Source organism: Nothobranchius furzeri, chromosome 14, assembly GCF_043380555.1.
Source record: "Nothobranchius furzeri strain GRZ-AD chromosome 14, NfurGRZ-RIMD1, whole genome shotgun sequence".
NCBI classification, from domain to species: Eukaryota; Metazoa; Chordata; class Actinopteri; order Cyprinodontiformes; family Nothobranchiidae; genus Nothobranchius; species Nothobranchius furzeri.
Genome location: NC_091754.1, coordinates 22077465 through 22094426, shown reverse-complemented (window position 1 = coordinate 22094426; position 16962 = coordinate 22077465). Strand labels below are relative to the sequence as shown.

The 16962-nt window shown below is 43.6% G+C and overlaps 1 protein-coding gene across 3 annotated transcripts in view; it reads left to right on the top strand.

Moving 5' to 3' along the window:
* LOC107389973 (FERM, ARHGEF and pleckstrin domain-containing protein 1) overlaps nt 1-16962 on the top strand; it is an 84617-nt gene that overhangs the window by 50951 nt on the left and 16704 nt on the right. For 2 of the 3 annotated variants that reach the window (XM_015966423.3, XM_015966422.3), the window contains exons 3-15: nt 2152-2256; nt 2341-2383; nt 2473-2551; nt 2935-3032; nt 3288-3402; nt 6549-6717; nt 6813-6908; nt 6986-7149; nt 7249-7317; nt 7388-7481; nt 8602-8815; nt 14660-14847; nt 14921-15010. In XM_015966423.3, coding sequence (XP_015821909.1) covers nt 2152-2256; nt 2341-2383; nt 2473-2551; nt 2935-3032; nt 3288-3402; nt 6549-6717; nt 6813-6908; nt 6986-7149; nt 7249-7317; nt 7388-7481; nt 8602-8815; nt 14660-14847; nt 14921-15010 — 1524 coding nt within the window. The remainder of the gene's footprint in view (nt 1-2151; nt 2257-2340; nt 2384-2472; nt 2552-2934; nt 3033-3287; nt 3403-6548; nt 6718-6812; nt 6909-6985; nt 7150-7248; nt 7318-7387; nt 7482-8601; nt 8816-14659; nt 14848-14920; nt 15011-16962) is intronic. The other variant, XM_015966424.3, reaches the window with a different exon arrangement.

Genomic DNA, 16962 nt, shown 5'->3' with positions numbered 1-16962 from the left:
CTTGCTGCAAGGCAACAGCTCTAACCACTGAGCAGCCAGCCAGTGTGAAAGAACCATTTCAATATATGTATATTTTTTTATTCTAAACAATATATTTATAGCTATACTATCTTAGAATGTTGTTAAGACTCTTGAACAAATGTTTTAAGCTAACTTGTTTTGTAGATTTGACGTTGTAGCTTTAAGGCATTTTCTGCCATATTGATATCTTCTTATGGATTTCAAAGTACCGTAAAGTCTATAAAGTACCACGTGGTTGCACTACAAATCTTTTAGAGTAAAGAAAGACCTTTATCATTTAACCTCGCCATCAGTCTTGGCGACTTTAACAGTGGTCCATTTGTGTTGGTTGCAGCAGTGTCATGTGGCGGCAGCAACTCCAGTCTGTAAAAAGGCATTAATCAAGCACTGTCTGCCTTTAATCAGCCTTACCCATCTCTGAAAAAGCAGCCTCAGTGTGAGATAGAACTCCCCCTTCATCCTTCTCTGTCTGATTCTGGTTCATCAGCTATTCTCGTCATTAATCTAGTTACTTTCCCCTTCCTTTTTAAGAACAGATGAGGCTGGGTATTCATTCATGAATGTATTGGTTAGTGTGTGTGCGTGCGTGTGTGTGTGTGTGTGTGAGGACTGATTTGTCTTTCCCTCAAGCTGTCCTCATCAGCCCTGTCACCATATGGAAACAGCTGGTCCCCAGTGGTGGAAAGCACTCAGCCCTGCACGAAAACGTCATTCAGCAAGTTAGAAATGCAAACAAGAAAAAAAACGAGTTTCTTGCAGCAGCATGCACCTCAGCAAGTTGCCTTCATATTGTATAAAAGTAGAGTAAAGACAGACAAACATACTCAGACACAGCCCTGGATCATTATTCAAGCCGTGGGGGAACGTTTTCTACTACTACTACTCTGTCGCTGAGACATGCTCTGCACTAGTGCTAGCAAAGTCACGAGGAAGCAGCCAGGCAGCAACGCTCCTGCTGTGAGAGCTCTGTGCTGTCTGGGTGTCTGTAATGGAACTCATTCTGTGGAAATCCCTGACATTAATTTGACCTTAAATGGGAAAGTTACTCATCCTTAAAGGATGTGGTGGGCTTTTTGAGGTTTTCTGTGTTTGTCATGTTTGCCATTAAGTTGCCACTCGAGTCTTCTCAGTGTTAGTGTGCTGGGTGAATGAGGACAGACACGGGGAGGGGAAATCTTTATCCAGTACTGAAAGGGGAGCCAGGTCAAAAGCTGCTGCAACAGCCATGACACTGAAAGAGGTCCACCAACGTCTGGATGCTGCAGGGTGAATTTTCATTGGCCGTGCTATAATGTGTTCCATTTACTTTGGAAATTATAACTTAAATCTTAATAAAGTTTAAAACCACAGTATGTCGTGGCGGATGTCTGCTCGTACTGATTCTGGTTCTGTTGGGGGTTTCTTCCTGTTAAAGGGGAGTTTTCCTCTCCACTGTTGCTACATGCTTGCATAGTACGGGGATTGTTGTAAAGTCACCGACACAAGTCAAATAAAATAAAGCAATTTTCAAAATATAATTTCGTTTTATAAATAGTTCTTCTGATTCTTTTCATTTTTGCATTTTAGATCAATAACCTTCTAATCGATGTATTATTAATTATTGATACATCAATATAGATCGATAAACCAATGAATTGTTATACTTCTACTAATCTCGCTGATTACGATGCATTTTTAAACACCAGCTAAACAAAATCTATAATAACAAAATTGAGAGTGGTTTAAATAAACAAACACTGAACGAAGTACCAATTACATGCAAGGCAGCCATATTGGATCTTGAGATGAGGACTTGTGAGAAACCTCTGGCCTTTCCAACTTCCGAGCCCCGGTGGAATGCACCATCAGGCTGTGAAGATAGCAGAGGAATTTAAGCAGTAAATGCAATCATTTATGTTGCTAACATTCACAATCATACGGTTTCACCATGGGTTTGACAGGCACACAAAGAACGGTTCTGTTGCATTTTAGTGGGTTTTTTGTGATAAAAGCATATCGGGGGTCATTGGGTCAGCCTGTGGTTACTGGTTGTAGATAAGTGTATAAGATACCAGAGAGTCATTTGACTGAAACAGAAACCGTTGCTGTTTGTATTATTTAAACTTAAGTTTTTTTCTCTTTTGTTCACAGCAAAAAGCCTCGGGCAAGGTGCTGTTTGACCTGGTGTGCTCCCACATGAACCTAACTGAAGGTGACTACTTTGGCTTGGAGTTTCAAAACCAACAGAAGATGATGGTGAGAAATGTAAAGTCAAATAAAACCTCCTCAAACATTCAGAGTTGTTTTAGTAATAAAAAAGCCATTTTTATTCCTGCACAGGTCTGGTTGGATCATATCAAACCTATTATCAAGCAGCTAAAACGTAAGTGTTTCAGAATGCTTGCAAATTCTATATTTCCTGTAGAAATTATAGAATAAATCGGTGTAACTTGGGGGTTTTTTTCCTCCCAGGACCAAAACACACAATTCTGCAGTTCAGTGTGAAGTTTTTTCCCCCAGACCACGCACAGCTGCTGGAGGAGCTGACAAGGTGAGCTCCTCTTCAGATCCTCTAACAGCAGTCATCTCGGCACCACGTTTCTCCTCCACCTGATTCACATCCACACCCGAGTTGGTGTGAATGATCTCAGCTGGATAAATGAAACACGTGCTCCGATTCCCCTGAAAATTTGTCGTCTTCTCAGTCGTCATGGCTGCCGTGTCTCTGATTTAGCTCCCTGGAGATTAGCGTGGTGAAGCTAATGATTTTCTGGTTTCCTGTTTGGTAATTCCACATGTGCCGCATGTTTTACAGACACACTGGTGAAGTAATCGATTAGCAGGCTGCAGCGCTTGCATTATTGTTCATGACTTAATCTGTTGAGAATGAGATGTTATTTGACGGATGTTTTAATTGTTTTTGTTTGTGGTCAGGTACTTGTTCGCCCTCCAGATCAAACAAGATCTTTCCTGCGGTCGTCTGACCTGCAACGACACCAGCGCAGCGCTGATCGTCTCCCACATCATCCAGTGTGAGTCTCATTCTCATCTGATAAAAAAATGCACTGCTCCTTCTTCTACGCAGAGCTTATCATCAAACATTGTCATAACCCACACCGCACAGCACTGCAAATTGATTATCTTTGCGTTGCCATGGAGACCTGTCAGGCAGATCCTGAATGTAATCTTGCAGAGCTGCTTCAGAGCAGCCATTTGTGATCAAAGTGTTTTTCTTTCTTACAAAAAAGGAGATTTCAAACATGTTTCTCCTCTTTTTCACGTCTCAGCTGAGATCGGGGACTTTGAGGAGAGCCACTGCCGGTCGCACCTCCTCAACAACAACTACATTCCAGATCAGATGCCTCTGATTGACAAGATCATGGAGTCTCACTCAAAGCATTTGTGAGTTTCTGAGCTCAAACACTTTGAACCTGCTCACAAGGTCAGCAAAGCAACGAGCTGGCTGCACATTATCCTCCGCAGGCGTGAACAGGAAGTGGTGTTGCAGACTCTGTTATTGTCCCACTGGGATGTTTTATTACAGAGGTGACACATTCAGGAAAGCAGCTACTGGATGAATGTTTTTTTTTCTCTTTGTCATATCAACTTGGGCTAGCCAAGGCTCCTTTTAGCCACGAGGCAACACTGGCGCTAAAAACTCAGATTCAGTCTATTTAAGGGCGACTAATGCAGAAGTTTGTCATTAAACTTGGCTGCTTCTTTCTAATTTAATGCTTTGGGGAGGATATTACTGGAAAGGCTCCAGATCTCCTCACACCATCCTCCATCAGTGCATAAGTTATTCACACAGCAGCAGCAGCTTTGCCAACACTCGCCCTCCTCTGCGTCACTCTGTCATGAACACACAGTGGGCGGCAGCTGCAGCATCAGAGGAACTCCGTTAGATTTGACTGCTCTCTTTAACTTTCCTGCTGATAACTGGAACCGCGGTTCCTCTAACTGGGCGCCATGGCGACTTAAATCTTTTATTAAGCGCCACCCCCAGGAAGCAGGAAGGCTTATCTACTGATAAGAATTTGGAAACTTGGTTAACATGTGCAGCCCTTCCCCAAAACTCCCATGTCTGTTCCTGAAAGTCAGATTAACGTTGCGAACCTGGGCGCCGCTGAGTCTTTCGCCTTGGTTAGTGGGACACAGAACAGGCTGATTAAACAGGTTTATTCTATTTGAGCACTATGGTTTCTCTTGATTTTAAAACAAATTGTGCATTTTTTTGTTTCTTGTGTCTGTGTCTTTTACCCATATTGTGGTAAAATCTAGCCTTGAAGCCATAGCAGTAGCAAACGATTTAGCTCTGCAGGTTGGTCTAGCCGTGATCCATTGTAGCCTCAAGAAGTCTACCTCGCCTAACCGAGCCTTTCCACTGGGTGTGTAAGCTGCGCTTGACAGATTAGACGCATTTTACCCTCGAGCTTCCTTCAGACCGGGAGCGTTTTAGATGTAAAGCGGGGGCGAAAGTATTCCATGCAGCTGGTCCCGCGACATCAGGAAATCGCAGGAGAGTTACAACACCACGCATGACTTCAGAAGTTCACTTGCAAGGAGAAAGATGGCGGCATGTGTCCAAAAGGTCTGTGGTTTATTTTCTGGTCCGTTTACTTCGCAACGGAGGTTTCTCAGGAAATCATATACATTTTTTACTAGTTAAGCAACTGGAAATCTGCACCTGACTTTTGTTTTGAAAGTTTTCTGCTTTTGTGTTTGACTTCCTGTCTGACCCGATCTGAACTGCAGAGTTTGGCGCATTCTGGAAGCGTAGAGCATAAAAAAAAACACATAGATTTGTAATGTAACCCTACGCTTCTGGGATGCGTCCACAATGTGACGCTTCACGGCCAATGGGAGGAGGGGTACGTTTAGACCGGGCCAATCACAGTGCTCTATAGGTGTAGAGACATGGGGCCGGCTTAGCATCTTTCAGCAGAGTTTGATTTGTTTTTTACGTTGACAGCAGAGCTGCGACAGAGGAAAACGGTAATATCGGTAGCTCAGGAACGGCACTTATTTAAAACTGCGTTGGCGTCAACTTTGGACAATTGAGACGTTGGCTTTTTGTTGAGACATGAGCAGATAGGTACTTCTTCCTCTTGGACTTATGCAATGGTGTATGGTGGACGATCCAATTGACTTTACTGTAACAATGAATTCTTCACATTGTTCGTTGTTCTGATTGGTCCTAGCATTGGTCCAATTGAGAGCAGAGACACACACACACACACGCGGGGGGGGCGACGGTGGCACAGGAGTTAAGTGCTCGCCCCGTAATCGGAAGGTTGCAGGTTCGAGCCCCGCTCGGTCTGTCACTGTCGTTGTGTCCTTGGGCAAGACACTTAACCCACGTTGCCTGCTGGTGGTGGTCGGAGGGACTGGTGGCGCCAGTGCTCGGCAGCCTCGCCTCTGTCAGTGCGCCCCAGGGCAGCTGTGGCTACATTGTAGCTCATCCCCACCAGTGTGTGAATGGGTGAATGACTGATTGTGTTGTAAAGCGCCTTGGGGGTTCCAGGACTCTAGAAGGCGCTATATCAAATACAGGCCATACACACACACACACACACACACACACACACACACACACACACACACACACACACACACACACACACACACACACACACACACACACACACACACACACACACACACACACACACACACACACACACACACACACACACACACACACACACACACACACACACACACACACACACACACACACACACACACACACACACACACACACACACACACACACACACACACACACACACACACACACACACACACACACACACACACACACACACACACACACACACACACACACACACACACACACACACACACACACACACACACACACACACACACACACACACACACACACACACACACACACACACACACACACACACACACACACACACACACACACACACACACACACACACACACACACACACACACACACACACACACACACACACACACACACACACACACACACACACACACACACACACACACACACACACACACACACACACACACACACACACACACACACACACACACACACACACACACACACACACACACACACACACACACACACACACACACACACACACACACACACACACACACACACACACACACACACACACACACACACACACACACACACACACACACACACACACACACACACACACACACACACACACACACACACACACACACACACACACACACACACACACACACACACACACACACACACACACACACACACACACACACAAGCTCTGTTTATGGGTCCTGACCAGACTATATATCTACATGCTCATGATGGCTTGCCAGGCTAGCTAAAGTCTGCATTTTTGCAAGATCTTACAATATTATATTACATCAAAAACAATTATTCTTTGTTAAAAGACAAAATAAATGTCTTTATGATTTATTTAGCTGTTAAATCTATATAAAATATTCTTTAACTGTGATTTGTTTCCCTTCTTTTGTTGTAGAGGTCAGTCACCAGCAGAGTCAGATTATCATTTATTAGAAGTGGCTCGCAAACTGGAAATGTACGGGATTCGGCTCCACCCTGCCAAGGATCGTGAGGGCACGAAGCTAAGTCTGGCCGTGGCGCACACGGGTGTCCTGGTCTTCCAGGTTAGCGGCGCCGATCTGCAGGTTGTAATCCAGACATATGTTACATATCTGCGTTTCATTGCTCATATTTGTGATTATGTCTTTGAAAAAGTTGTTGAAATGTTGACATTTTTCAGGGACACACGAGGATTAACGCCTTTAACTGGTCGAAGATTCGGAAACTGAGCTTTAAGCGGAAACGTTTCCTCATCAAGCTAAGGCCAGATTTGAATGTATGTGTTGCTCGATCCTCCTTTATTAACACAAAATCCTTCAGGATTTTATGTGACGTTTTATTGTCCCTCTTCAGAGTTCTTATCAGGACACGTTGGAGTTTCTGATGGCCAGCAGGGACTGCTGTAAAGTCTTCTGGAAGATCTGTGTGGAATATCACGCCTTCTTCCGCCTCTTTGAGGAACCCAAACCCAAACCGAAGCCTGTGCTCTTCACGCGAGGCTCCTCCTTCAGATTTAGGTATCATAAGGCTGCTCTCCTGCAGTGCTGCAGGCACGTACTCGTATAATAGTCTGCTCCGGCTCCAGCTGAAAAGCTCATCATTATCTCTCCGTGCAGTGGTCGCACACAGAAGCAGGTGATTGATTATGTGAGGGAGTCCGAGTTCAAGAAGATCCCGTTTGACAGGTAAAGGTTACAGATGTTTTGGTTCAAGAAAAATGATTCTGAAGTTGTCTAACGCTGACCTTTAACCCAGGAAACACAGTCGGGTCCAACACAACACGCGGGTTCAACTCAACAGTCGCCCGTCACCGTTGTCTTCTCCTCGCCATCGTGAAGTGCCAGTGGAAGTGAGTCTTTATTTCTATTAACATCCAGTCAGTGTGAAGTTCCCAGTCCACTGATTTCATTATCATGTTCTGTTTGACAGCCTTCCAGTTAGTACATCTAAATAAATGTTTCAGGTTCCTTCTGAAATTTTCACATTTCTCCAGTGAAGTTCTGCGCTTTAATCCAAAAACAGATTATATGCTCTTCTCCTGCTGACTTATCATGAATAGTTTTCAAATTAGCAGCACAATCAGCGCAGACGTGTATCAATTTATCTGCGGCGTTAGTGAAAGTTCAGACCGGTGCCTTAAATCTCCCAACATCACCCATCAGATCGCTTCAGTACTAAACAAAAGCCATTTAAAGGTAGGGTCAGAGTTTAATGCTTGTTCCCGAGGGCTCCGTTTTACATTTTCAACTTGTTGTTGACACCTTTCTGCCATAATTCCTAACGTAACACACCTATGCAACCGTATAACAATTTAGTATGCTAGCTAATATAGTGTAGTGTTTAAAAGACGAAGAGCTGTTTAACTGCAATGTCACGACAGCTCGGCACCACCAGCAATCTGGGAAACCGCACAAACTACTAAAACATCCTCTGACTCGCACTCCCCTCTTGAACGTTTCCCGCGCACATGCATTGCCACGGCAACAAACTGATGGACAACTCTTCCAGCCGACAGAAGCTAGGCTGCATTCACAGGCAGCAGGTCCATCACCTAAACATTTCCCAACAAGAACAGAACCAGACTCTAAACAGAAAGTGTAAACAACTCGCAAAGCGAGTAGATCATTCACTCCATTACACTGGCTATCCTGGCTCGGGCTTCACTTCCTGTTCAGTTGCTCTTTGTAGACAAAATGCAGTTTGTCCACAAAGAGAGGTAAAGGCAGAGGGGGGAGGGACATTCAGAGGGCAGTTTGATTGATGGATCATCATTAACAACAGGATGTTTACAATTATCAGATGAGGGTTTTTTAGGATAGCTTGTTCCAGAGTCGATTAAAACTTTTCAATTTGTTGAAAGTTATTGGTTGCCATCGGTATGTGAAGAGCATATATGACCAATAATAGTCCCCAAAAATGTCTCCTACTGTCCTTTTAAAGAATCTGTTATAAATGTCTCTTGTTGTCAGAGTGGTGCTCCCGAGGACAGACTCGGCTCTCCTTCTCAGCATCATTGGAAGGAATCGGCGCTGGTGAGCGCAGAAGACCCGTTGGCTTCACGGACAACAAGGGCGAGCCCCTCCCAGCAGAGAAACGGCCACGACGACAGGAAAGGATCCATGTCCAACACAGATGAGACGAGAGGCCCAACACGACAGACTCTCCTGGATCCTCTGAGCCAAGGTCCAGCATGTTGGGCTGCCACAAACAGCCGCTCCACCTTCAATGGTTCAAACAGGGAATTTAGCAAGAGCAGGGACAAGGCTGGTGTCACTGATCGTGGTTCTAAGGAGCAGGTCGTGTTTGGCCGAAGCTCTGGATCAGGAGCCCAGCTGGAACAATGTCTAGGTAGAATGCAGCCTAGGGGGTCTCCTCTCCCTTCTAGAGCATCACTCGACATGAACTTTGACCTAGATCAGGGCCTCAAGGGGTCACGTCAAAAAGGCGATAATAACAAAGAGAGGCAGAGCAGCAGCTCCCTCTCAGGTCCACATAAGATGGGTTCAAGGAGTTCTGTCACCAGCCCCCTGCAGGTTTCCTCCCTTCCTCAGTCCGAGCAGAATGGCTACGTCCCCCGGCTCTATGACGACGGTAGATGCTCCCCTCTCCCAAGCCGATCGTCTCACGCACAGAAAAGCCATAAACGGCATCATCAGTTTAATGCAACCCCACACCAGGGTGCATTCCCACCCAGTCCAGAATCACATCCTGTCATGTCCCGGGCTGAGCGTATGGCTGTTCTGGAGCGCCGCATGAAGGCTAACGGCCTCTCAGCGCCAGGCAGGTCCAGGCCCAGTCAGAGGCGACAAGCACATGCTGGCGGCACACACATGGGTGCCGTTCAGATGAGCGAGGACTTCACCACCAGTGGTTCTGAGTCCAGTGAGTCTGAAATGGAGAACAAGGGTGCCTGCAGCAGCCCTTTGAGTGGTAGTCCGGTCGAGGCTAACTCCTCCATACCTAGGAATAAGTTTTCCTTTGGCAGCCTCCAGCTGGACGAGGATGCAGATGAGGATGGATGCCATAACTTCAGTGATGAGGATGGTGGACAGATTTTCAGCTGCTGACGCACAAAAAACAGGCAGAAAAAGTTTGCAAGATCAGTTTCGTGACCAGATGGTTTGGTTGTGTAAATCCAGCAGCACTGATGCACTTTATAAAACTCCGTTCAATCAGTGGGTTCGTGGGGCATTCATTTATTTTTGTGTAAATGCGTCTAAGCTGGTGCCTTGTTGGGATTCCACACTGGATACATGTAGATGCTGCAGTAACACTGCGGCTTTTTGATATTAGCTTGAAACATGAGGATAATTCAAACCTGCGGCGTTAGTGAAAGTTCAGACCGGTGCCTTAAATCTCCCAACAGGGAATTCTGTAAACGTTCGTGAATTTATCCAGGCTGGACTTGATTTTTATCTTTAAATCTTGAACTATTTATCGACATCTTGTTTCGTAATTATTTTCTAGGGCATGGCAGTTTGAGACTTTTATGGGTTTGCTATGCAGTTATATTAATCTACAGCAGCTTTTGTTCTTCACCAACTTAAAACACTTTATAATTATTAAGCAATAACTAGAGGTGTGCGTTGGCAAGAATCTGGTGATACGATATAAATCACAATACAAGGTAGATGGTGTGATATATTGTGATAAGGAGAAATCTAGCAATACCTACGGGTTTCCTGTTTAAATTGGTGTTGTTACATATTCTGCAGTCTCCATCCTAAACAGTAGGTGTCGCTACAGAGAAATGATCACAGCTGCTGGAGTGGCAACAGGAGTGTATATTAGAAAGAATCTGGCGATGCCATATATTGCGAAACTAAAAGCCAAAAGTTAATTGCAATTTTTAAGGCTGAATTTGGTTGGAAAACTCAGGTCAGACGCTTCTAAGACACATCCAGGTTTATCGCGAGATCTCGTTCTGTCAGAATGAAGGCTGTAAAAACCACTGCCACCTAGGAGTCTGAGTTTGAATTGCATCACACAAAAGAAATACAGTAAATGTTTGCATGTAAATTCTAAATAAATAAAATGATGCTTGTAAATATCAATTCAATGTCACAACCCGAAATATTGCAATATTTTCAACAGGAAAAAGGCACCAGGTTAGGAAGGGTTTTACTGGATTCTGTTGCTGATTTAGACGTCGGTGTGTAGGTCAGATTGGTGTGAAGGTGGTTTGTCTTTCTTATACTGACATTTTCAAATTTCTGAGTCCTGCATGAGCTACTTGGATGTTGTTCTTAAACATTTCTGTCATCTCAATAAAATGCACTGCACTTTTATGTTTTTCTTCATTTCTTTTGCACTTCTCTTATTGTCTGTTTAATCCGTGTAAAGACAGCAATAACCTTTATGTTGCATTTCTGGTTTCTTTTCTTCAGTTTTACTCGTGAGAATGATTCTGTTTCATCTTGTCTGATTTCTTCTCACCTGTGACTACATGTAAGCCTGTTCTGTTGCTCAGTGTGTGTGTGTGTGTGTGTGTGTGTGTGTGTGTGTGTGTGTGTGTGTGTGTGTGTGTGTGTGTGTGTGTGTGTGTGTGTGTGTGTGTGCATGCATGCATGCTCCCTTTTCTGCAGCGATCCATCTCACTGTTAATTCATCCGGAGTAAAGAGAACATCATATTGTGGACGTTTGGGAATTTGCAGAAAAATAGAAGCAGCTTTTAGTACCTGTGTGTGTTGCGTACTTGTGAAAGGCAGTTTAAGGACAACGCCTCAAAGCACGGAGCCTCTTAGCTCATCCATCATAGTCAGCTGCGTTTGCAGCACTCCTGAACATTTCACTTCAAGAATCCACATCATGGTTTTGATATTAGAGGAGCTGTTAGATTACATGTTTTTAGTGGCAAGTGAACAAAGCTCTGCATGAATGATCAGAATTCTCCCTGAAAAAGAAGAGATATAGACACTGGATCACGGCAGCAACGGGAAAGCACAAACATCTGGCTGGAATTTTTACAGAAACGTGCAGTTTTAATGAACTCAACACTTCTATCCTACCAACTCTTTGCATGGTCAAAAATAGTAAGACTGTGTGTGTTCTCAACCACTGGTGTCCTTCAGGGTGTGTTTTTCTGTGCATGCTGTCCTAAACCACACGCTGCTCTCTGCATGTGCTTTGCTGTATGTACTGTATAGGTGTTGTGCTAAAGTCTGGAATCCTTCCTCAATCCTTTATATTTGCATCAAACACATTTTTGTTTTGAAATCTTTTAAAATAGTTTTGAGTGATTACTTTTTGTCTTTCAGAAATGTTTGGCCTTCAGCTGGTTTCTCACTTATTTTTCAATTTAAAATAAATATTTAGCCTAAGTGTTTGCTAACTAGCTAGTGTCTTGCTAGCAGTGACTTTGTTAGCAGCAGCCTGTCACAAGGACACAATTTGTTCCCATTTTCTGAGAAACGTCGACTTCTGACTATTTTATGGGGATTTTTCAAATCCATTTGAAGTGTATTAGGTATACACTTAGGATACAACAATTAGGATCACAACATGCCCTATAGGTTATAAATTGTAAGTCGCTTTGGATAAAAGCGTTTGCTAAATGAATAAACATAAAGAATAGATGGTTCAAGTATGGAAAAAGGCTGCACCCATCTTTTAGCTAGTTGGCTAGTATTCTGCTATGCTAACTTTGTTACCTGAAACCTGTCACAAAAACACAATTTTTACCCCCAAAAAAACAAAATCTGATGCATTAAATTTAGTTTTTGAACCAAGTGATTCCCTTAAAGTGTGCACACAGTTAGATAGTAAGCTGACTGATAACAACGATGAATGACTTTCTGACAAGTTTTAAAAAGCCTGAATGATATTGATCAAGCCTATTTCAAAACAGCTGCTTGTTTATCTGAAGCAAAATATAAAGAATTTAGGTTCTCTGCTGGTTATCTCACTCCTGTGTAAATTGACATTGGGTCAGTATATGTAGAGTATTAAACTGCATATTAACATGGGACACGTATAGCTTTGTGTGTTTCAGATGACATTTTATAATAAAAAATGACTGAATCAAAACAAGATTTTAGTTCAGAAAAATGCAGCAGTTATTTTAGAGGTGTGTGTGTGTGTTCTCCCTCTTGTGTAGCTTTGCTTGTTTATAGCTCTCATTTGTAGCACCCTTGTAGATATCTGCTTTATTAGTGCTAAAACTTAATGTTGTGCTTGTTTGTGGTCATATAGTTACTTTTTTTTAATTGTGGTGACACACCAGAAGATGGTAGAGTGAGGTGAGCATGTTTCTGCTCTGACATACTGTCGTGAGTAACGCCGTCTGCGTTGATGGCACTAAGTAAGCCTCTCATCCCCATCATCCTGCAGTACGGGCGTCAGCTTGTGGTTTAAAGGCTGCTGGAGCTGTCTGGACTTCAGAGTGAGTCATGGTTGATTTCTACCCTCATCAGGCCTCCTATAGATTTCCCTCAGTGTGGTTTTAGTGTGTGTCATTGTGACCTGTGGGTCAAAGTGTATTCATGTTTGCTGTGGCCAATTTAGGGTTTCATTTCCTTCGGCAACAGCATTGATTATTTTATTATTTTTGGTGTCTGGATGATAAAACTAATAGTTATTATTTAAGGTTGGATATGGAACACGAACACCAAAGCGACATCTAGTGTGTGGAGGGTGTAGTTGCAACGATAGAACAAGGTTTCCAGCCGTCGGGATATACATGAAATTATTTATTTGGGTCCATCTGTTGTAGGCTTCACCTAAACTCACTCTGGTTTTAGATCTTTTATGGACGCCCCTCTTCTGAGAAGGATATCTTCTGGGCTCAGAAGCAGCTGCTTGACTTACACAGTCCCCCATTTTCCTCAGCGACAGCCTCACTGTGCCATGGCTGTGTGTCAACATGCAATGGTGCTCTCCATTGGCTGGTAGATGTAAACATAAACTCAGTGTCATCCTGTCAATAAATATTTGATTATTTTTTAATATAGCCTTTAAAGTAAACACTTGACCTTCTTTCTGCACACCTATAAACGTCCCGTGGAAGTATTTTTTTTAATATAGTTTTTTTTACAAATTGTTCCATATTCAACCTTTAACACTGGATGATTTTTGAAAAATATTTCAATCAAAACAACAATATTAAGAAGGAGAAAGTTTTGTATGGTGTTGAACAAGCATCTAGAAACTATTGCTGGACTGGTATATTTGAATGAAGGAGTCATTGTAGACTGGCATTATGTAATGGTCCCATTCAGTCATTGCTATGTTCATTTATCTCATAAAGCAAGATGTGAGTTTAGCCCATAATATCTATGTCAACAGCTCAGGCTTAAGAAGTCCTGCCTACTCCCCTGCACATGATCAAGGTGTGTGTGTGTGTGTGTGTGTGTGTGTGTGTGTGTGTGTGTGTGTATATATATATATATATATATATATATATATATATATATATATATATATATATATATATAATGCTAAACATAATAGATAAATGAGGGGTTGAACGTGCAGCAGAAAGGTTAGGACTATAAAAATCAAGTCAAAACCTGAAAAAAGATACTCTGAAATGTTTTTTATTAGTTTTTAATTTAAGGTGGCAAGGTTTAAAATGTATTCGGCAACCAGCCACCAGGGGGCGAGGTTTAGTTTTAGTTTATAACTTTAAGTTATATTCAGACATTTAGGTAATGAGAATCGTCCTAAAATCCTTGTACAACCCTCATGACATTTATTTAGACAACAACCAAAAGTTATCAACAAACCAGTCAGTCGATTTAACATCAGCACCTGGAATCTGGAAGGTTTATTAATCAAAAAAATTATATTAGTTTCTGGAGATTATTACTTATCTTAAGCATCAATCAGTTGTGTTTTTTCTTCTTGAAGATAAATTGGATTAAAAATGTCTTTAAATGTTGGAAAACTGGAATCTTTTGTCCAGTTTAAAGTGTCTAAAGCATCGACAGTAGTGAAATCCTTTCAGATTAGATTATGTGTGCAGCCATATCTCAGCTGTATTTTATGAAATGAACACAAACTGACATCAATCTGTTACCCCCGCCCAGGTGTGGGTTCTAACAGCCCTCACCTGTCCATTTCCTCTGGACACCCCCTTGGGATGGTGAATGGTCAGAGGTCCCTGGAACTATGCAGCCACAGTCCCGATGGCCGGCAGCCCTCCCCGCTCACCAGCCCGCTGCTCAACGATGCCTGCAGCGTTCGCACCGACGATGAAGACGAAGTCCGAAGGAAGGTTTGTCTCTATTTTTTCCTTTAATAACTCTTCAATGATAGTTCACTAGTTGAAATCTGGACTCTGGTTGCAGAGGTTCCCCACAGATCGAGCCTACTTCATCGCCAAGGAACTGTTGACCACAGAGAGGACGTACGTGAAGGACCTGGAAGTGGTGACCGTGGTAAGATGACCTGCTCCCGTCTTCTGGGGAGAAAAACATTCATTATTCCAGTTAGCTGCAAATCCCAGAAATGGGCAGTGATGCACAAACACTATGATAGAAGCAATTTTCTTTATTCCTTTGAGCTCTGAAATGCATTTATCCATTCCACACCAGGTAGTGAATTCTAAATCTGGTTTGTGTTTACAATTGCTGATTTAGTCGAAGTACGTTTGGTTGCATTCAATAACGTCTTGAAGGAAACAGGAGATTAAAAGTGCAGGGATGCACTAGACGTGTGGATGATGATGTTAGGATCTCTATCTTTCTTGGCTTGTGTTACTTTGTTCGGCTGTGTGTGTGTGTGTGTGTGTGTGTGTGTGTGTGTGTGTGTGTGTGTGTGTGTGTGTGTGTGTTAATTCTTCCCATTCACTGCTGCCGCTGTCTTGTTGACGGTTCAGGATGAAGTCATCTGAACAACAGCTGGGACTTTGTCTCCAGCCCTTCTATAGAAACTAAAGTTTCCCCTTCCCGTCAGCTGGATAAAGCTGCGTCCGTGTGCTCAAATCCACATTTTCAGTCAACCTGACTTAATGGAACAATGTCAGAGCAGCTATTCATTTTTCTTGTTTTTCTCTGCCACTTTAGGGATTTAGGAGTTGGTTTATTGCAGAAAAGTAAAGTTTAATGCTTTAAGACAAGCTCCTGTATTCCTCAATTAGTTTTCAAACTTTAAGAACCCTTTCCTTTTAGTTCTCAGTTTTATGCTTGATTAGTCTTTCACACCTGTTTCTAATCACTTGGTTGTTTTTCCTTGAGAGCAAAGGGATGAAATGACTATTTAATAAATGTGAAACAATAGATGAGTCATGCTTTTCTTTTTAAAAGCTGAAGCTGGCCACGCCCACCCACAAAAATAAACAATAATGAACAAGAGTCTGCTTCTAGTTCTAGACCTGCAGAAAGAGAAAACAAAATGGGACACAACAACAATACAAGATCTAGCTATCACTGTGTCAACTTGATGAAGAAATATATAATCAACATTGTTTAACTGAACAATCACACGATAATAAATCACGGTGCATTTAGTGCCAACCACAGCCTTAAGACATGTGTTGAACGTGCCCAAGTCCATATTTATGAGAGCACCATGTGAGCACCTGTGTGTGTACACGCGCTTGTTTATGTAAGGGGTCTCTATAAGAGCATCCAATAGAGAATGTGAGGGGCCACAGATCTGCCCCCTAAAGATGTGCAGGAGACGGAGGAAGCTCCAAGTCCCAGAGATCCAGGAGCTGCCCCAGAGCACAGGAACCCCGGGGAGACTGCGACCAGAAAAGCCCCTGCCCCCCTCAAGAGGCAGAGGATTGCCCCGGGGGACCACAACCATTAGCCGGCAGAGTCCCGGGAGATATCGGCGGCAAGCCCACAGGCCCGCCCGCAGCCTCCCACCCCCTAGCCGGCCGAGCCCGGGACCCAGCGACCCGGGACCCAGGGGCGACCACCCCTGCCGGGGACCCAGCAGAGCCCAGGGACCCAGACCCCACCAGGCAGCCACCGGGATTGGTCAGGCAGGCGCCAAAAATCTTAAACCCCCTGAACTGGGAGCCACGAACACTCAGGCAGACCAAGGCACCACACTCCACACCAGGTGTGGCAGGGGGAGGGAAGATGAAGATGTATAGCATCAAAAGAAGTCCCAGGAGAAGGGAGGAGTCAAAGGCCTCACCTGACATATACAGTCATACACAGACACAATCACACACTCCCTCCCTCATGCTCACACATACACCTACAACCAAAGACTTACAAAATGCATGCTTGACACCCACTCATGCTCCCCATACACACCCTATTCACTCTGGTCCCTGTACTGTTGCGCATGGGGTACAACCATTACCGGTTCCCAGAGTTCAACCCTTTCTGCTGGGGTGCTGATGAGCAGGCTCCCCCGCCCAACGCTGAGCACA